The 18,104-nt window shown below is 42.2% G+C and overlaps 1 protein-coding gene and 1 pseudogene across 2 annotated transcripts in view; one reads left to right on the top strand and one right to left on the bottom strand.

Annotated features, from left to right (window-relative positions):
* LOC308076979 (gamma-aminobutyric acid receptor subunit rho-3-like) overlaps positions 1-6,806 on the top strand; it is a gene marked incomplete at both ends in the record, with an annotated part of 32,314 nt that extends 25,508 nt beyond the window's left edge. Inside the window, 7 exons of the mRNA XM_080417503.1 lie at positions 296-363; positions 1,106-1,329; positions 3,150-3,232; positions 4,022-4,159; positions 5,188-5,249; positions 5,687-5,818; positions 6,492-6,806. Coding sequence (XP_080273629.1) covers positions 296-363; positions 1,106-1,329; positions 3,150-3,232; positions 4,022-4,159; positions 5,188-5,249; positions 5,687-5,818; positions 6,492-6,806 — 1,022 coding nt within the window. The remainder of the gene's footprint in view (positions 1-295; positions 364-1,105; positions 1,330-3,149; positions 3,233-4,021; positions 4,160-5,187; positions 5,250-5,686; positions 5,819-6,491) is intronic.
* A 3,069-nt stretch (positions 6,807-9,875) lies between these two features.
* LOC308077070 (equilibrative nucleoside transporter 1-like) lies at positions 9,876-10,906 on the bottom strand (annotated as a pseudogene). The gene has a single exon. The product of its transcript is annotated as an equilibrative nucleoside transporter 1-like (transcript).
* Positions 10,907-18,104: the final 7,198 nt, after the last annotated feature.

Here is an 18,104-nt window from a genome sequence, read left to right as displayed (position 1 = left end):
GTCTACTTGATCATACTACAGCGTCACACAAAAGTATCAAAAGTAGCAGATCCACAAGCTCGAAGCTTGTAGATCTGTATACTTTATCTATATTTGAATCCTGAAAAGTAACAGTTTTGGACATAATGAGGTTTCCACCCGAAAGAGACGATATACGAGTTACCTTCATATAATATACTTTTTTCTCATCTTTCTGTATATACTATTTTTTCTTCTGTGTCATAGAGCAACGCGCCATGTCATATTCATGTGCTTAGAAAATGAACATGATGTTTCTGAATCCTGTGTTCTTCAGGTGCAGCCATCCCTGTCGGCATCGATGTGCAGGTGGAAAGCATTGACAGCATCTCTGAAGTCAACATGGTACGTGCGCGTTTGCACGTGTGCGTGTGTGTGTGTGTGTGTGTGTGTGTGTGTGTGTGTGTGTGTGTGTGTGCGTGTGTGTGTGTGTGCGTGTGTGTGTGTTTTAATAAGTTATGCTTTGATGTACAGTACCAGCTGGGACGTACCAGCTGGGTAGAGGCCCAACCAGCCTGCTCTGTATCAATGATGAGAGGAGGTCTCTATGTCAATCATAACAAACGGCCACATGGCGGAGCACCAGTCAAACCTGTAAACAGAGTCACAACACAAGCAGGCTTCATGAAACCACTGCACCCGTCCATGCGGCATTGAGCAGGGGATTTGGTAGAATGATTTAGCATCCATCCTTGCATGGTCAGGTCGTGTATACAGTGTATACAGTATAATTATGACATATTTTCAAATTAATATACATTATATAATATCGTAGGGCAGAGACCTCTTATCTCCATATTCTAACTTGTTGTGTTTTTTCATAAATGAATGCCTTACTTGATCATGCTACAGCTTCACACAATTCGCGCCACGTTTCTAGAGCTTGTAGATCTGCTACTTTTGCTACTTTTTTATTTGAATCCTGAAAAGTAACAGTTTTGGACATAATGTGGTTTCCACCTGACAGAGACGATATATATATATATATACTGTATTGGCTCATTTGAAACTATGGAATATGGAATGTCATTTTTGTTGTGGGTACATGTCTCTATATATAGTAGTACATCCCTGTCATTCCCTGCAGGACTTCACCATGACTCTGTACCTGCGCCACTACTGGAAGGACGAGCGGCTGGCGTTCCCGTCCCGCAGCAACCTGAGCAGGACGTTCGACGCCCGCCTGGTGAAGAAGATCTGGGTCCCCGACGTCTTCTTCGTCCACTCCAAGCGCTCCTTCATCCACGACACCACCATGGAGAACATCATGCTCAGAGTCTACCCCGACGGCAACATCCTCTACAGCGTCAGGTAGGGATGTCCCATATTGGCTTTTTTTTTGACGATATCCGAGTTTCCGATATTCAAACTCTCAACCCTTTAAGACCTGGAACATTTGAGCTAAAAAGCATTATTTTACACTTTGGCTATTCAAAAATAGCAGATATACAAGCTCATAGCTCAGAGTGCCGCGCTACGAGCTTGTAGATCTGCTATTTTTGAATAATCGTGAAAATGTGTGCACATCTTTGAATATATATTGTTTAAAGCGAACATTTTTAACTCTATTCTTTGCTTCTGGGGGTCCCTGGAACAAAACATTTTGAGATGGGGGTCGGTGGCCAAATACATATCATTTTGGTGGTCCTTGACATGAAAAGGTTTCAGAACCACTGATATAGAAACATACGTTTTTTTTCAGAATACTGTTGGGATTTAGAAGACATTTGTAGAATCGGCTTCAGGTCTTAATGGGTTAAATCTTAATTTCCGATTCCGATATCAACCGATACTGATATATGCAGGCTTTTTTTCACCAAAACTAATGTCAGGTAACAACTTCACATATCTCCTCTCGTGGGATTAACACATTATGCCTAATTCTATAATGAAATGAGTTATAATGTGTTAATTACACGACCAATAATACCGATATTGTCCGATATTACATTTTCATGTTCATATCCGGGGTCCGATATTATCGGACATCTCTAGCGTCAGGTACCTGATGGAGCCACATCTCATTCACAGTATGATATCACTGTTGTCCGGCAGAAACCACTTATCTCCATATTTGTTGTTATTTGTGTGTTTTTTTCGCCCTACTTGATCACCCATGATTGAGAATTGAATACAGGTGAAACAGAGAATACAGACAAACGATGCAACACAAACAATGATCCAACAAGGACTGACTGGGGAACAAGACTAATATCCATGAGGGCTGATTACACATGAGATTCAGCTGGGGAAGACAAGAACATAGAACCAAAATAACTAGAACATAACATGGAAATACAACAACTAGACAGGCAAAGTCTGTGACTGTGACAATATATGAGATGACATGAAATGAAATGACATAACATGACATGATATGATGATGACATAACACATGAGACATAACATGATGATATGACATAACATGACATGACAGTTTCTCCTTGCTCGCCCTCTCTCTGGAAGGGCGAGCCTGAAAAGCAAAAAAACACCTGCAAACCTGTGATGAGGCAATAAAAGTGATTCTGATGACATGACAGGCATTCATGAAGAGAGACTTTTGTAGCTGGTAATGGCTACCAGTATATCGTCTGTCGGGTGGAACCCTCATGCAGCAGATCTACTGCTTTTGGAGCTTTTGTGTAACGCTGTTGAATGATCAAGTAGGGAGTTAACTTAGGAAAAAACATTTAATATGGAGAGGTTTTTGCCCGACAGGCGACAGCACTGATATGTTTGTGTGCTTATGTCTGGAAAAAGAGAGGGATCATAAAAATAAAGAAACAGATTAATCTAGTGGACAGACAGAGAGAGAGAGAGAGAGAGAGAGAGAGAGAAAGAGGAGGAACAAGCAGAAAACAAATGGCAGCAGTAAAAAGTGTTACCTAGGATACACTAAATGTCTGCCATGTAGGTCATTGAACGAGTCACACAGGGAATACGGACAGTAATGTGCTACACTGTATATATGTGTGTGTATGTGTGTGTGTGTGTGTGTGTGTGTGTGTGTGTGTGTGTGTGTGTGTGTGTGTGTGTGTGTGTGTGTGTGTGTGTGTGTGTGTGTGTGTGTGTGTTCGTGTGTGTGTGTGTGTGTGTAATCATACTGAAGAGGTTGTATTGTGCTCCTGTAGGATCACTGTGACTGCTCTCTGTTCAATGGACTTCAGCAGCTTTCCACTGGACACACAGAACTGCTCCCTGGAACTAGAGAGCTGTAAGACGTACACACACACACACACACACACACACACACACACACACACACACACACACACACACACACACACACACACACACACACACACACACACACACACACACACACAGACACACAGACTCACACGCACCGTTCTAGTACCTATATGCACGATGGAGAACACATGCTATGCTTTTAAAGAGGGTGAGTGGTCATGGGCGGGCTGAGAAGGAAGGCATAGGAGGAGAAATGTGTGACCGTTTAGAAAATTGCGTCAAAAAGAAAGTTTATTTTTAGTATTAATGATACCATGTGTACTTCTGTACTTTCTTCCTCACCTTTTATCTTCTTTCTTTCTAAATTGCCCGTGATTCAGAGCCACTTTTCAAATTGTTTTGAGTCCTTCAGATATGATTTTAAAATGTCTATAAATAAAACACCTCATTTCCCCTTTCTTTCTAAACTACCCCTGGTGGGCTTGCACGTCATATACAGCATTTTCTTTTTACATAAATCTTCTCTTCTGGGGGTCTTTTTTTAGATGGGGGTCAAATAACATGAAATACCTTGACATGGAAAAGCTTGAGAACCACTGATATACAGGACATTACCCATACCAATGGTGTGTGTGTGTGCGCATGTAAACCTCTTGAGTGTATCTGCCTGAACTAATAGCTGACAAGATACACATCATTATACAGATATATTAACTCTCTCTCTCTCTCTCTCTCTCTCTCTCTCTCTCTCTCTCTCTCTCTCTCTCTCTCTCTCTCTCTCTCTCTCTCTCCCTCTCCCTCTCTTTGTTAGATGCGTATAATGAGAATGACCTGATGCTGTACTGGAAGAATGGGAACGACTCCCTGAGGACGGATGAGATTGTTCTGTCTCAGTTCTTTATTGAAGAGTTCCACCCTTCCAATGGCCTGGCCTTCTACAGCAGCACCGGTGTGTGTGTGTGTGTGTGTGTGTGTGTGTGTGTGTGTGTGTGTGTGTGTGTGTGTGCGTGTGCGTGTGCGTGTGCGTGTGTGTGTGTGTGTGTGTGTGAGAGAGAGAGAGAGAGAGAGAGAGATAGTGGCTGCGTTGCTTTCATCACCTAGACAGAAACATTATTTGGCAACCCTAGGTTACTCGATGTAGCTACTGGAAAACTAGAAACATTTAGTAACCACTTTCAACCTAGCGTCCCTATTTCGGGCATGACATACAATTGTAGCCGATGTATATAGGTTTAAAATGCTAAAACTGATTTTGTTGCCATATTAACAACACATTTTGCTAGGGACCCCTTGGAACCCCCTCAAGGGCCCCTGGGGGGCCCCGGAGCCCACTTTGAGAACCACTGCTCTTTGTCTCTCTAAGATCTCTCTTTCTCTTGTTACACAAACACTAACACGCACACAAACACACACACACTACCTCTCATACGAGGAATAGCGAAAATAAGCTGATCTACAAGCGCTTATAGATATTTTCACTATTTGTTTAAAATTATTAAATACTAGACTATACCCGTGGGGGGATATGTGTGCACATGACTTGGCAACCCGGGAGCCAGCGACACAAAAACGCTTATAAACAGCTGACATTTGGGTAAAGTGAAAAACGGCCTTCGCTGTTCCGTGCACATGGTAATGGTGAATGGTTGTGTGCAAATTCAGATCAATTGCTCCAGGCACTGAGGAGAACCGGGCAGAAGAGATTTGGGGCTCACCACACACAATTTTGGGCTCACCACCCACCCACACGGCTTTGTCGAATTATAGGAGGATTAGTGTTTACTATGTTTTTTGACAATATTATGTCTACCCAAAATAGGGAATCCCAGGTTGAAAGTGGCACACGCACAATTTCTAAAATAGCATAAATAGCTGATCTACAAGCTTGTAGCTTTTGGTCTGTGAGCTTTTCACAGTCACACCTGTAGAACTAAACATGGCTGTGTGGTAAACATGTATGTCCACCGCCCCCTACAGGTATGACCACAGTACTGACCATGTCGACCATCATCACTGGAGTGTCCTCTTCCATGCCCCAGGTAAAATATGCTGTGTGTGCGTGCGTCGTGTGTGCGTGCGTGCGCTTACGCATGCACTCCTATACGTTCTATTGCACTGGTTCTCAACCTGTGGGCTGGGGCCAAAACACTAAGATAATAATGATGATATAACAATATTTAGAAAAACATTTTTTTAAACATTATTAAATGAATTGCTGGGATAAGTGGTCAGATGGGTGGGCTGAAAGCGTTTGAAATGTTGGTCAATCTGCACACAATGCAACTTTGTGTGTGTGTGTGTCTGTGTGTTTCCTCAGGTATCCTATGTGAAAGCAGTAGAGATCTACCTGTGTGTCTGTGTGTTCCTCAGGTATCCTATGTGAAAGCAGTGGACATCTACCTGTGTGTCTGTGTGTTCCTCAGGTATCCTATGTGAAAGCAGTAGACATCTACCTGTGTGTCTGTGTGTTCCTCAGGTATCCTATGTGAAAGCAGTGGACATCTACCTGTGGACGAGCTTCCTGTTTGTCTTCCTGTCCGTCATAGAGTACGCTGCCGTTAACTACTGCACCACCGTGGAGGAGATGAGGAAGATGAAGAGAGGGAAGGTTTGTACTGTACTGTACTGCAGGCAGTAAATTATTCCAAGTCCAACTATTGTGTGGGGAAAGATTTTTATATACTGCCCTCTACTGGCCAAATGTAGAATATACAAAAACATATACTTGAAACAGAATAACTTTATCCACGAGTTTCCAGTGTCCCATGAGGCCTTTAGTGAATTATGGGTATCAAGACCCCCCAAATGAATGTGTATTTGGCCGCAGACTCCCATCTGAAAATATGTTGTGCCAGGGACCTGCCAGGGAAGTTTTGTGTTGTTAAACATATTCTAAAAACGTTCCAAAAAATAGCCGATGTATGTAGGGTTAAAGTGGTTAAACAGATTTTGATGCTATATTACACTTAAACCCCATATGGTTGACCGGAATCCCTCAGGGCTCTATTCTAGTGTATTTTCAGTCTTCTATTATTGTGGGGATAGCTTTCGCAAGAAATAGCAGATCGACAAGCTCACAACGCGTCGCAGCGCGACGCGTTGTGAGCTTGTTGATCTGTTATTTTCTGCAAAAGCCTTACCCACAATACGGATGCTGGGGTTTAAGCGGTCAACAAATTTAGCCGGGGACCCCCTGGAACCCCCTCAAGGACCCCTCTTTGACAACTAATGATCTATCAAAACACTTGTTTGCATTCATCTGTTTTATTTCCACTCCCCAGCTCCCGTCCACCTACGCCGCCAGCCAGGCCATGGCCTTCGACGGCTGCTTCCACGACGACGACGACATCGAGCTCACGCCCTTTCCTCGGATGGTCCCGACCCTGAACGCGGCGGACCCCATGCACAGAAGGCCCACCCAGACCTCGGACACCGCGCCCACCACGGAGGGGACCCGCCTCCGCAGGCGACGGTCGATGCGCGAAAACGTGGACCGGATTCTGAGCAACAGCTCCATGATTGACTCCTACTCCCGCCTGGCCTTCCCTCTCTCTTACCTGCTCTTCAACACCATCTACTGGAGCATGTACTGTTGAACAAGTGGTTCTCAAATTGGGGGTTCCGGGGGACCCCCTCACATGTCCTTGAGGGGGTCACCCAGGTAAATGACTGATAGATAGTTAGAAACCAAATGGACACTTTACTGGTCTGTAACTTACTGGTCTGAAACTCTGAGATAGTAGCCTAAATAACTCTGAGAGTATTACAATTGGAACCAAATGGACCCAGTATTACAATTGGAACCAAATGGACCCATAAGGGTCCATTTGGTTCCAATTGTAATACTCTCAGAGTTATGGGGGTCCGGGCCTAACAATGCTTACCAAACTGGAGGTCTTTGAAATTGAAAAGGTTTAAGAAACCACCGCTCTTGAAGGCACCATGGCACAGTGGAATCCAGGCACTGCAAAAACATAAAAGTTCTACAATCTCTTGATGGACCCTACTGTGTAGTGTGTAGCGTGTAGAACCTAATTTTTTATCAGTCGGAATCGGTACAGTTATACAATAATGCTAAATGGATAACACAAAAAGGCCAGAGGGCTTGTTTCCATTGTGGTTCAGTGTATTCAATTCATATAAGACATATAAAGGCCATCAATACTAGGAGCAGTAAAAATATATTTACTGAAAAACAGTGGGGGTAATACAGTGTTGCTCGTTGAAAAAAAAAAAAAACTACAGTAAACAAAGATATTTTCATCTTGAAAATCTGTTTTCAACTGGCTAGGATAATTTAAGCGTTGCTAGGCTATATTCTGAGCATCAGGTGTTAGAGGGATCATCCTCTCAGATGAGGCCCTGAGAGTTGATGGCAATTTCATTGGGTTCTTTTGATTACAGAGGACTGAGGACTCCTGCTCACACATTCAGGGACAGCTACATACATCACCGATCATGTGCTTTTGCAAAAGAGATTGAAATAAAGCCACTGTGTCTCTCAGGTGGAACAGATTGACACACATTTTTCTTTTACCGTTTTATATCATAAGAGGACTGTCGTTCCTGTGTGCTGTGGAATCTCCGGTATGTGGCGTTGTATGTGATTCCTTTGCATCTTTTGTATTATCTATGAGCCTTGAAGAAAACGCACAGGTTCAATTTTATGACATAACATTATTTTCCCAGGTTGGTGAAATCAAACAATAAAAGTTTTCATATTTCTGTTACTGTATCAATGTTTTTAAACGTCTCTTCTATGAACTATTAAGTAGATAATTAAGGAACTGGTTTTAAATATTACTATTATTTTTGCCTTGTTAAATATCCACCACTAACCGAGCCTGGAATCCAGACTGATTCGCTCCATTCAGCTGACATTTTTTTTAAAGCATCTCCAACCTAAAGTCTAAACACAACCATTTTAACCATAATACCTCTCTGAGCTAATGTCTAAACTCTAAACACAACAATTTTAACCATATACGTATGTCTAAACACAACAATTTTAACCATATACCTCTCTGACCTAATGTCTAAACACAACCATTTTAATAACCTAAACTTAAATTATCTCCAACTCATGGTTCTCAACCTTTTTTGGGCCGGTGCCACCCTATCCATTATACAAGTCCCACTCACCCAATAGAAATTTAGGGCAAGTTTCTGCTCTTTTTATTTTTATTAATCTGTTGGTTATACCATTTAAAAAATTGTTATTCAACAGGGGGTCTGCGAGCCCTAGGGGGTCCTCAGAGTCATTGCAGAGGAAGGGAATAATGATATAATTCATACAACATAAAAGTGGACTACTAGCACTTGTAAAGGCTGTGGCTCCAGAAGTGCTGAATTAATGCTGATATGTGAGATGTTAGGGACTCGTTCATGAAACATGTCCATTTTATTAAGAGTGCTTTGCTTATGCATCTCTTCTCTGCTGCTGCAGGAGAAGAACTATCTAGCTGTGATAATCCTGTCACTGAAGTTAAAGATATGCTGCCTACCTCTTCTGCCTGTGAAATGCTTTTAGTGCATCTGGACTGATTCAGCTGAAGAAGAATATTATCGCACTCCGATGGAACAGGGGTAAGGTACCTGCCCACCCCCAGTGGACAGGCACAATTACTTTTTTTTTTTTTTTTTTTCAATTAAATAAATAAATGAATGAAAAAAGTAACAGAAAAAACACGGTCTCCTCACGCATTAGAAGGACAATATCAGTCGCCAGGACCAAGAACGGGTGTTTTCCATGAATCCATCATGGTTAAAATGGAGTTTGAAGTTACAATGGGTTTGTATAGGAAGGGGGCGTGTCTGATCAAATGAATATCACATATGACATATCTAAATACTGAATCAAGCAACTTAAAAAACTGTCTGGGGTCCTCGCAAAAGCCTCAGTAGACGATAAAATGATAAAAGTGAAATATCCCATTAAGCCTGGATAAGTCTGGATTTGAATCCGTGACCTTCTGAATTAAAGGTAGACCAAACCATTTAAGAGCAGGGAGATATACATCTATAACAGCCTCCTCCCCCAGGGGAAAACAGCACCCTTAGGTAAAGGTGGAGAAAGTAAACATAAAATAACTGAATTTGAGTTTGAATGTGAATGCTATGGGGGATTCTAAATGACCCTATGAGAGAAAGTGGAAAATGCAAGATTTTTTAAATAAATGTTATGTTAAATGACAAAACATTGACAACATTTGTGTGAACCTGCTGATCTGTACAGTTTAAACCAAATTAAATAAAAAAAACTTGACTAGAAAAACTGTCTAGTTTTACAATTGGAACCAATGAATATTTTTTTAACTAAACTTTTCACTCATCATTTGAACATAATGACTGGACTTACTAAAATATTATGGCCACAGTTTAGAATAAATATGCTTGAGTCTAGTGGCACTGATTGTAACTCTTTAACTACATTTCTTGTAATGGTATATTTTTCAAAAGGTGGGTTATCATACATAGCCTTTTTGTTACCACACGCTCTGACTCCTCTGGTGCGATCTTACATGTCGAATTCGACATGTAAGAAATAATAGAAGAGGAAACTCTGAGTGCAACCGATTACTTTTATCATACATAACATCATCTGCTATGGTTTTCTCTTCTCAGCTAAGAGATAATTGGCCTGAAAAACATTGAAGACCCCTGTTCTAGATCATGGCTCTGGAGGCGAACGAGATTGCTGCACCCAGCACCAGTCCCAGGGACAGGAAGAAGACCATAATGGCTCCTGTCGTCTCTGCTTCATGCTGTGCAACCTTCCTTGGTGCATAGCACCAGCACAGGCTTTCCAGGTATCCATTGGAGGCGGCGAAGAGGTCAGAGGATCATGAAGAGGATGTACCAGGAGTCGTGGCCAAACCACACGGGCAGGTAGTGACGAGGCTGCACGTTACACAGCATGAACAGAGGTACGAAGACCACCCGCACACCCACCAAGATGGGCAGCCATATACTGTCCGCACCTGGCCACATGCAGACTGCGGTCAGACTCTTCCCAACGGTGTCCATCACGTTGAAGAGCAGGAAACATGAGACGGGGATGAAGTAGGTGTCCCAGGCTCCTCCCTCGGCTATCGTGGACTTGACGCCCACTGTGACGGCTGGGAACGTTCCGATGGTAATGGTGAAGTTGAAAGTCACAGACATGGCAATCACCCAGATCCGTTTCAAGATGGCAAAAACAGAAACAACTGTCTGGTCCTCCTCTTCAGTCAGACTGAACGCAACAACTGACTTGTTCTCCTGATCAGAGGATGTCCTGAGTCTGTTGCTCTCCATGAGGTATTGGAAAGATTCTATGCTGGGCAGTACGAGGTAGGAGAGGCTAGCCAGTAGGATGACAACGCAGGCTGTGAGAGCACAGATCATGGAGACGGCAGCCACGACGCCGGCCAGCCCTTGTCCAGTCACGAGGGGCATGGTGTAAGACACAGGCAGCAACCCTGCCAGTCCATACAGGCTGCCCTGGAAAATGGCGCCGAAGGAGTTGATGCAGATGATTTTGATGATGATGAGACAGAAGAAGGGTATCTCTGCCTTCACCAGCACAGCGGTCAAGAGGAAGATCACCAGGATGACCGTCGTAGTGCCTGAGATACGCAGCATCTGAGGAATCCTCTGGTGGATGAAGGAGTTGAGGCAGGTGAAGATGAGCATGGGCATCATGGCAGACAGTCATCGCATTGCTGAAGATTGATTGCAGAGCGAAACAAAGACTGGTGTGTGAGCTTCGGTCTAACGGAAAATGCACTGGCTCCTTCAGGCTATTTGACACACACACACACACACACACACACACACACACACACACACACACACACACACGCACACACACGCACACACACGTCACACACACGTCACACACACACACACACTGGAGCAGGTTGTTTGTTTTAATAATTAGGGGATGGGCACGTTGTGTCACAGCAAACACAGTAAAGTCCACAGTACAGTTGAGTGAGTGAGTGTACACCGCTCCAGGTGGTTCGGCAAGAACGACACGTTGAAGTAGATTTTGACTTTTTACTGAAGATTTCACAGGCTCAAACTGTACAGATGTGTGTGGTTCTGTAGCAACACAGAAATAAACTAGAAAAGGTGCTCCTATAGGAGCACAGGTCTCCGCCAGGTCAGGTGGGTTATTGTGGGCCTGCAATGTTCGGAATTCACCAATCAGGATGGAATATGAATAATCGGACGGATCCGCCTTGATCACTTGACTATAGAAATAATGTGTACCGATTTGCGTGATGTTTGGACAAAAAATTTGAACCGATTTGCGTGATGTTTGGACAAAATAAGAAATATTTTAAGTAATATGAAACATTAGTTTTGCAAAAATCGGCCTCCTGGTGGCACTACAATGCCAATCCTGAAAACTTTAGGTGTCAATCTTAGCCAATCAGGATGAAATATGAAAAATCTAACAGATCCGTCTTGCCTAACCTTAGTGGGGGAACATAGAACCCGGGGAACATAGGGATGACCCTGAAAAATGCAGGCCAAAGGTTTTTCCTTGGCCTCTAGGGAGTTTGCATACAAAGTTTTACACAACTTTCAAGAGCAAGAGATCACAGTAAAATCCTAAGCATTCTTCCTCCATACTTGGAGAAAAATGGCATCTGAAAGTTTGATGGGATGCATTTTTACACACAAGTGCAGTGACCACTTTTCCATTGCATCTTATGAGCGGTGGGGTTCATTTGGTGCCGGCCTGCGCATACTGGTTCTTATCAATGTGACGCTGTTTGATAAGGGGTCTATATCTAAGGGGTCTATATTAGCCTGGGCAGCATTCCTTTTCGGGTATATGATCCGGTCGGGAGCGGAAGTAAAAAAAAAAAAAAGTGGCCGGATGGGCAGAACCGGAAAGACGTCTCACCCCAAAATAGGTCCGTCCTAATAAAATCCTTGATGCGGCATAGTTTAGCTTATTTTTTAAAATGTAAATGTGCGTGCACTATCCGGAGACTATTTAGCGTCTGTATTATCCCACGGGGAAATTCTATTCCATTTAAATAGGGATTGGGGAACCAAAACAAAGCGGCACCGCAAAACCGAATGGGCAGAATCCGGAAAGAGGATTATTATTATTTTTTTTTTCCTGTAGGCGTGGCCTAGACCGGATCATATGGGTCTTTAGTAACGCAGACCAGGCTTTCCTCCGAGGTGGAAAGACTGGTGATGCGAGGTTAGGTCTATATAGCTGACTGTTAATTATAATGAGATTCAGCTTACTAACTAGTTAGCAATTGAGTCATTTGGGCTGGGATAGGCTTAGTAGCCCCTTGCCAATCAGCTATTCTCAAATGATTTCAGCTGGCCTTTTACACAACGGTCCAGAGCACAGAGGAACTCTTGAACCATTGGTAATACAAACATTGCGTCACGTTACGAGGCAGAGGCAGAAACAGTGTGTTTGTTGGGGTCATACCTATGTTCCCCGGGTTCTATGTTCCCCACTAAGGTTATGGTTAGGGTTAGGTTTAGGTTAGGTCCTATATTCCCCGCTCTCCTAGGAAAGCGGGGAACATAGAACCTGGGGAACATAGGTACGGTCCCGTGTTTGTTTGTGTGTCACCCAACCCAACAGTGTGATGGAGGGCTCATCTGAGGACGACCTAAAGAGTGTTTAGCAGAGTGTTTATTAACCCATTAAGACCTGAGGCCGATTCTACAAAATGTCTTCTAAATCAGTGGTTCTCATACTTTTTTGTGCCAAGGACCCCCAAAATGATATGTATTTGGCCACGGACCACACTCTGAAAGTATATTGTGCCAGGGACCCCCATAAGAGAAGATTTGTGTTTAAAAATGTGTTAAAATGTATATATTATTCAAACATTTTAAAAAATAGCAGATGTACAAGCTTGCAGCGCGGCATGGTTTGCACTCATAATTGCGACATCCCACTACTCCGACTACGTGGCTTCCGCGTGTGGTTAGGGTTGGGGTTAGTAACCGTCGGAAAGGCGACATGTCGGAAAGCCGACATGTAACCCGCGGCATGAGGTGATGCACTGTGAGCTTGTATCTACATTTTTTGAGACCCATTGTTCTAAACCACCTCTAAATCCTGAGAGTTTTCTGAAAAACGTATGTTGCTATATATATAGCTAAAATCTAAAATGACACAGATGCTTTTCCGGTTTTTAATGGGTTAACACAAAAACACGGGGAACGCTAAGTAAACAACAAGGAAGCCACTGAGGATGATGAGGATGATGATGATGATGATGATGATGATGATGATGATGTTATCTGAATACAAGACTGGTCGGCACCAATACCTACTCGCCCCCAGTCAAATTCGGTCGCCACTCGCCTAGCAGGTATTGGTTGCGATTGCATTGACCTGTTATCTACCTACCTCAGAGTGTGCAGACAGGCTGTATTTCCAGGCTGTGGCTGGCCACCAGTTCCTTGATAGACCTGGTAAACAGAAAACCAAGCCAGCCCTACCAGACCCAGTCATGAAAACTGCAGTGTCGGGGTGGTTGCAAGCTTGTTGTTTTTGGCATTGGCATCTTAAGCAGAGCAGTGATGACATTATTCCCAGAATGCATTGCAAACTTGACTCCCACGTTCCTGAAATAAGGTGGGAGTCAATAAGGTGTTACATTTATGTCATGATATGAGGACAGGGTGAACACAGAATAATATTATTTAATGATAGGATGACAGGGTGAACACAATATTATTGCTTCATGATGACAGGGAGCACACAGAATATATATAGACATATTAAATATGACATATGAAACACGACTCGACAGCCACATGCATTATCTGAATGTAGCTTCTGCCAAGGCAGAGTGGCAGACTAGAATGGAATGCTCCTTAAATTCACCTGACACTGCCCTCTGGTGTTTGAACAGCCTAAAATAACCCACTTTAATCCTACGTACAATTGGCTATTTGAAAATAGCCGATCTACAAGCTCACAACTCGTGGCGATGTGACTTGTTGTGAGCTAATTGTCGCCGGATTTGTGCCCAGAAGTGCCCAGAAGGTTTAGGTGCCCACTGGACCTTCATCCTTTCTGTCTACTGGTTCCGTGTCTCAGAGGAGGGCTGTGAACAGTTCAGACATCTGCCTACCAGTGACATCATTGGTAGGCAGGTTTGGTCATTTCAAACAAGATTTCAAACTTTTATTTTATTATTTACAAACTTACAATAAATGCCCCAAATCTCGGTGTCTTTCACGTATCTCGAGAACCACGGTCCGACTGACCGACTTCAAACTCAGCACGAGTGTCACCGACAACCCGAGGGAGTTGAGAATCCTGGTGTCGAGTCGTCCGGATAGGCTGTTGTCCGGAACTGCCGTTCCAAACAATATGCCCATATATAGGCATATATGGAGATCCAGTTGTCTAGAACCGATCCAACCGATTTGCCCATATACTGTATGAGTTTGCACATACATGGGCATAAAAGGGACACAGGCACAGACGGGTACACGGGTACTCTGACAATGTGTACAATGGGTATCGCAAAACCAGGTGGGGTAGCATTCCCAATTTGTTTCGTTCCCGACATGCATCGTTCCTGAATAGACCGTTTTTTATTAATGCAAGAACAATGGCTGCTATTTCAGGATATTAACTTTCCAGGAAGAGAAGGCTGTAGTTTCTTTTGGAATCCCTTTCGATGATGTCATTGGTAGGTATGAACTGTATAGCCCACCAACGAGTGAGTAGACGGAAATGGTGCCATCTAGTGTCCTCTGGTGAGCTAGCCTGGTTCCAGACCATAGACCCCGCCCACTCTCTGAGTGGACTGCATCTTCATTCTGATAATCAGGCTAATAATGAGCATGAGTAAGGATCAATATGGAGATACAGTATGGTTGAAATTGGGTGAAGTGCTCCTTTAATGATGTATTTAACATGCAGGCATATTAGATTTTTATTTTAAATTTACACATTGGATTTGCTAAAATGAAAAAGTGGCATGTATAATTATTTGCATTTTTATAGCTTTTTATTTCATTTTAATTGCATTTTACTTTTAGGTTTAGGTTTAGTCACTCACAATGTACAATGTACAATTTCCATGGCAACTTGATGGTAACTGGTAACCAGTGGTGGAAAAAGTACTCACGTGTTTTACTTAAGTAAAAGCATCAATACAGCAATGTAGAAATACTCTAGAAGTGCCATATTCAAAATGTACTTGAGTAAAATGACAAAAGTATTGGCATCAAAATATACTTAAAGTACCAAAAGTAAAATACTCATTGTGCAGAATGTCCCATTTCACAAGTTCATGAATAAAACAATATTTGAAAAATACCAGGTGCGACTCATTGTGAACTTAGATCTGGTATTTTCAAATGGTCGAAATATCTATAGGGCTGAAGTGGTTAGTGCATGTTTTGTAATAATAATCAAAATCTACAAAGTAACTAAAGTTTTCAAATAATTGTAGTGGAGTAAAAGTACAATATTTGCCTCTGAGATGTAGTACTTAGTTACTTTCCACCACTGCTGGTAACATGGGTGTGGCTGCATGTGTGTGTGGGTGTGTACTGCCTGCTGCAACCCTGACAACACAGTGAACACACGCAGTTCCCAGGTAAGACTCTTTTTTTTGTATCATCAACCATGAATCTATCAGCCAAACAGACAAAAACGCTTGTAATGCATGAACATTGTATCGCCATCAACACAAAGGACGTGGGCACTTTTATGAAGTTACATCATCATCTAAAGGTAAACGTTGCATGTATAAAATCCGGATAAACACACCGGTACAAATTGAAACACCGGCTGTGTATTACGCAGTGTTAATGTTTAGCTAGTAGCCACAACGTGCTGTACACTGTCTCTCAGCTAACTTCCTCTAAAAGTGTTGGTGAAGTTACACATGCTGTGGATGATCTTGATCTATAGCCATGGATTACACGGCGGTCGTCTGTCACTTCAACCTGGTGTTTGCACTTTCTTCCTTTTTGGCCTTTACATCTGCATAAACGGTCAGATTTCAAATATAAAGTGCTTACGCCATGGCCACGGATGTTGCAATTATGTACGGGCCCTTAGAAGTACCCGAATCTTCTGTATTGTTTAATCAAAAGCATTTTAATCCGATCGTTGGCCGTGTTCTCATAATGTATCAAAGTGCAGTACATCTACCAACCGATATGGTCGTGTCGTTGAAAGCGTAATGGAAATACGGAGAAAATAGCCACCGATCGGATTAAAATGCTTTTCATTGAACAATACGGAACATAAGGGTACTTCTGAGGGACCGGACATAATTGTAACATTTGTGGACATGGGGTAAGCACTTTATATTTGAAATCTGAACGTAGATGTACGGGCCGTAAATGGAGAAAGTGCAAACACTATGTTGAAGTTCATCCATGTTTCAGGGCTATGTTGCATTTTACACTTTTATCTTGAACACAAACCACACGCTGTCTGTACGTGTAGGTAACTGGAACTGATAATAAGGGAATTAATATACGTACAGTCAAGTGGGCACCTCAAACATTTATTTTTTTCTCCAAAATGCAAGACAAATACATTATAAATGCATGCTTTGGAAAATGGTCGGAAATAATCTAAAAGTAGGCCTATAGGCCTACATGATTTGAACATGCACGGTGCATTGTTGTGTCAGACATACATGTACCGTTCAACTTCTTGTTTATGCCCAAAATGAATGGCTATCCACTGGTTTGTAGAAATTGTAGGTGTAGCAGGCCTTAAATGTCATAACAAATGATCATATGTATTTGGCCTCCCATTTAGAAATGCATGTAAAATGTAAAATACATATATATATTGTTTAAATGGTGCCCTACGTTATCAGGTGCCCACTACTTTACTTTGAAGTACATCTTCCTACCAACATCAAAGAGAGAGAGAGTCGATTTATGTTTCCTTTTCTTTGTTGTTGTTCTCAAGCAATAAATGTCATGGGGTGTTGATGCATGTCAGCAAGGAGACAATGACATGACAGCCAACACAGACTACAGTTAACCACTTGAACCCCAAGTGGTTAACTTTGACATATTTTTGGTGAAGAGATATTGTATACGGTAGTTCAGTCAGTGGTGGAAAAAGTACAAATGTTTTTTACTTAAGTAAAAGTATCAATATGGCAATGTAGAAACCCTCTGTTACAAGTAAAAGTCTGGTAATCACAATTTACTTGGGTAAATGTACAAAAGTATGGTCATCAAAATATACCAAAAGTAAAAGTACTCATTATGCAGAATGTCCCGTTTCACAAGGTATCATACTGTATGTATAACATCTTTTGAAAATAGCATATCTACAAGTTCAGATAATTGTAGTGGAGTAAAAGTACAATATTTGCCTCTGAGATGGAAAATTGGAAATACTCAAGTGAAGTAAAAATTCCTCAAAATTGTACTCAAGTACAGAACTTGAGTAAATGTACTTAGTTACTTTCCACCACTGAGCTCAGGACTGTTTTGCTTTTTTTGTTGTTGCTTTTTTTCTTTCTGTAAATACAGGCCCATTTCGTAATGATCTGCCTCCTCTGTCACCTACAGACTGGTTGAATGCCTTGCCTGCTATTCACTGTTATTCAACTTGAATTGGCTGTATAGATCAGCTTAAACAATTGACATTAAATGGCTAAAGTATGCCTAATGTTATTCCTGCAAATGAAAACTAAAGTCTCTTTATGTGTGCTGTTGTGACTGTGATGTGTTGTAAAGGGCTGCCGTTTTCACATTATTAAATTATTTAGATCAGTGGTTCTCAAACTTCTTCATGTCAAGGACCCCCAAATTGATAATGTATTTGGCCGTGGACCCCCATGTGAAAATGTTTTGTGCCAGGGACCCCCAGAAAAGAAGATTTATGTAAAAAAATGTTGCGATATTTTTAAAAT

This window comes from Gymnoscopelus braueri (assembly GCF_963280865.1).
Source record: "Gymnoscopelus braueri genome assembly, chromosome: 21".
In the NCBI taxonomy this organism is placed as follows: domain Eukaryota; kingdom Metazoa; phylum Chordata; class Actinopteri; order Myctophiformes; family Myctophidae; genus Gymnoscopelus; species Gymnoscopelus braueri.
Note: the sequence above shows the minus strand (reverse complement) of the source record. Positions and strands in the feature narration are given on the sequence as shown.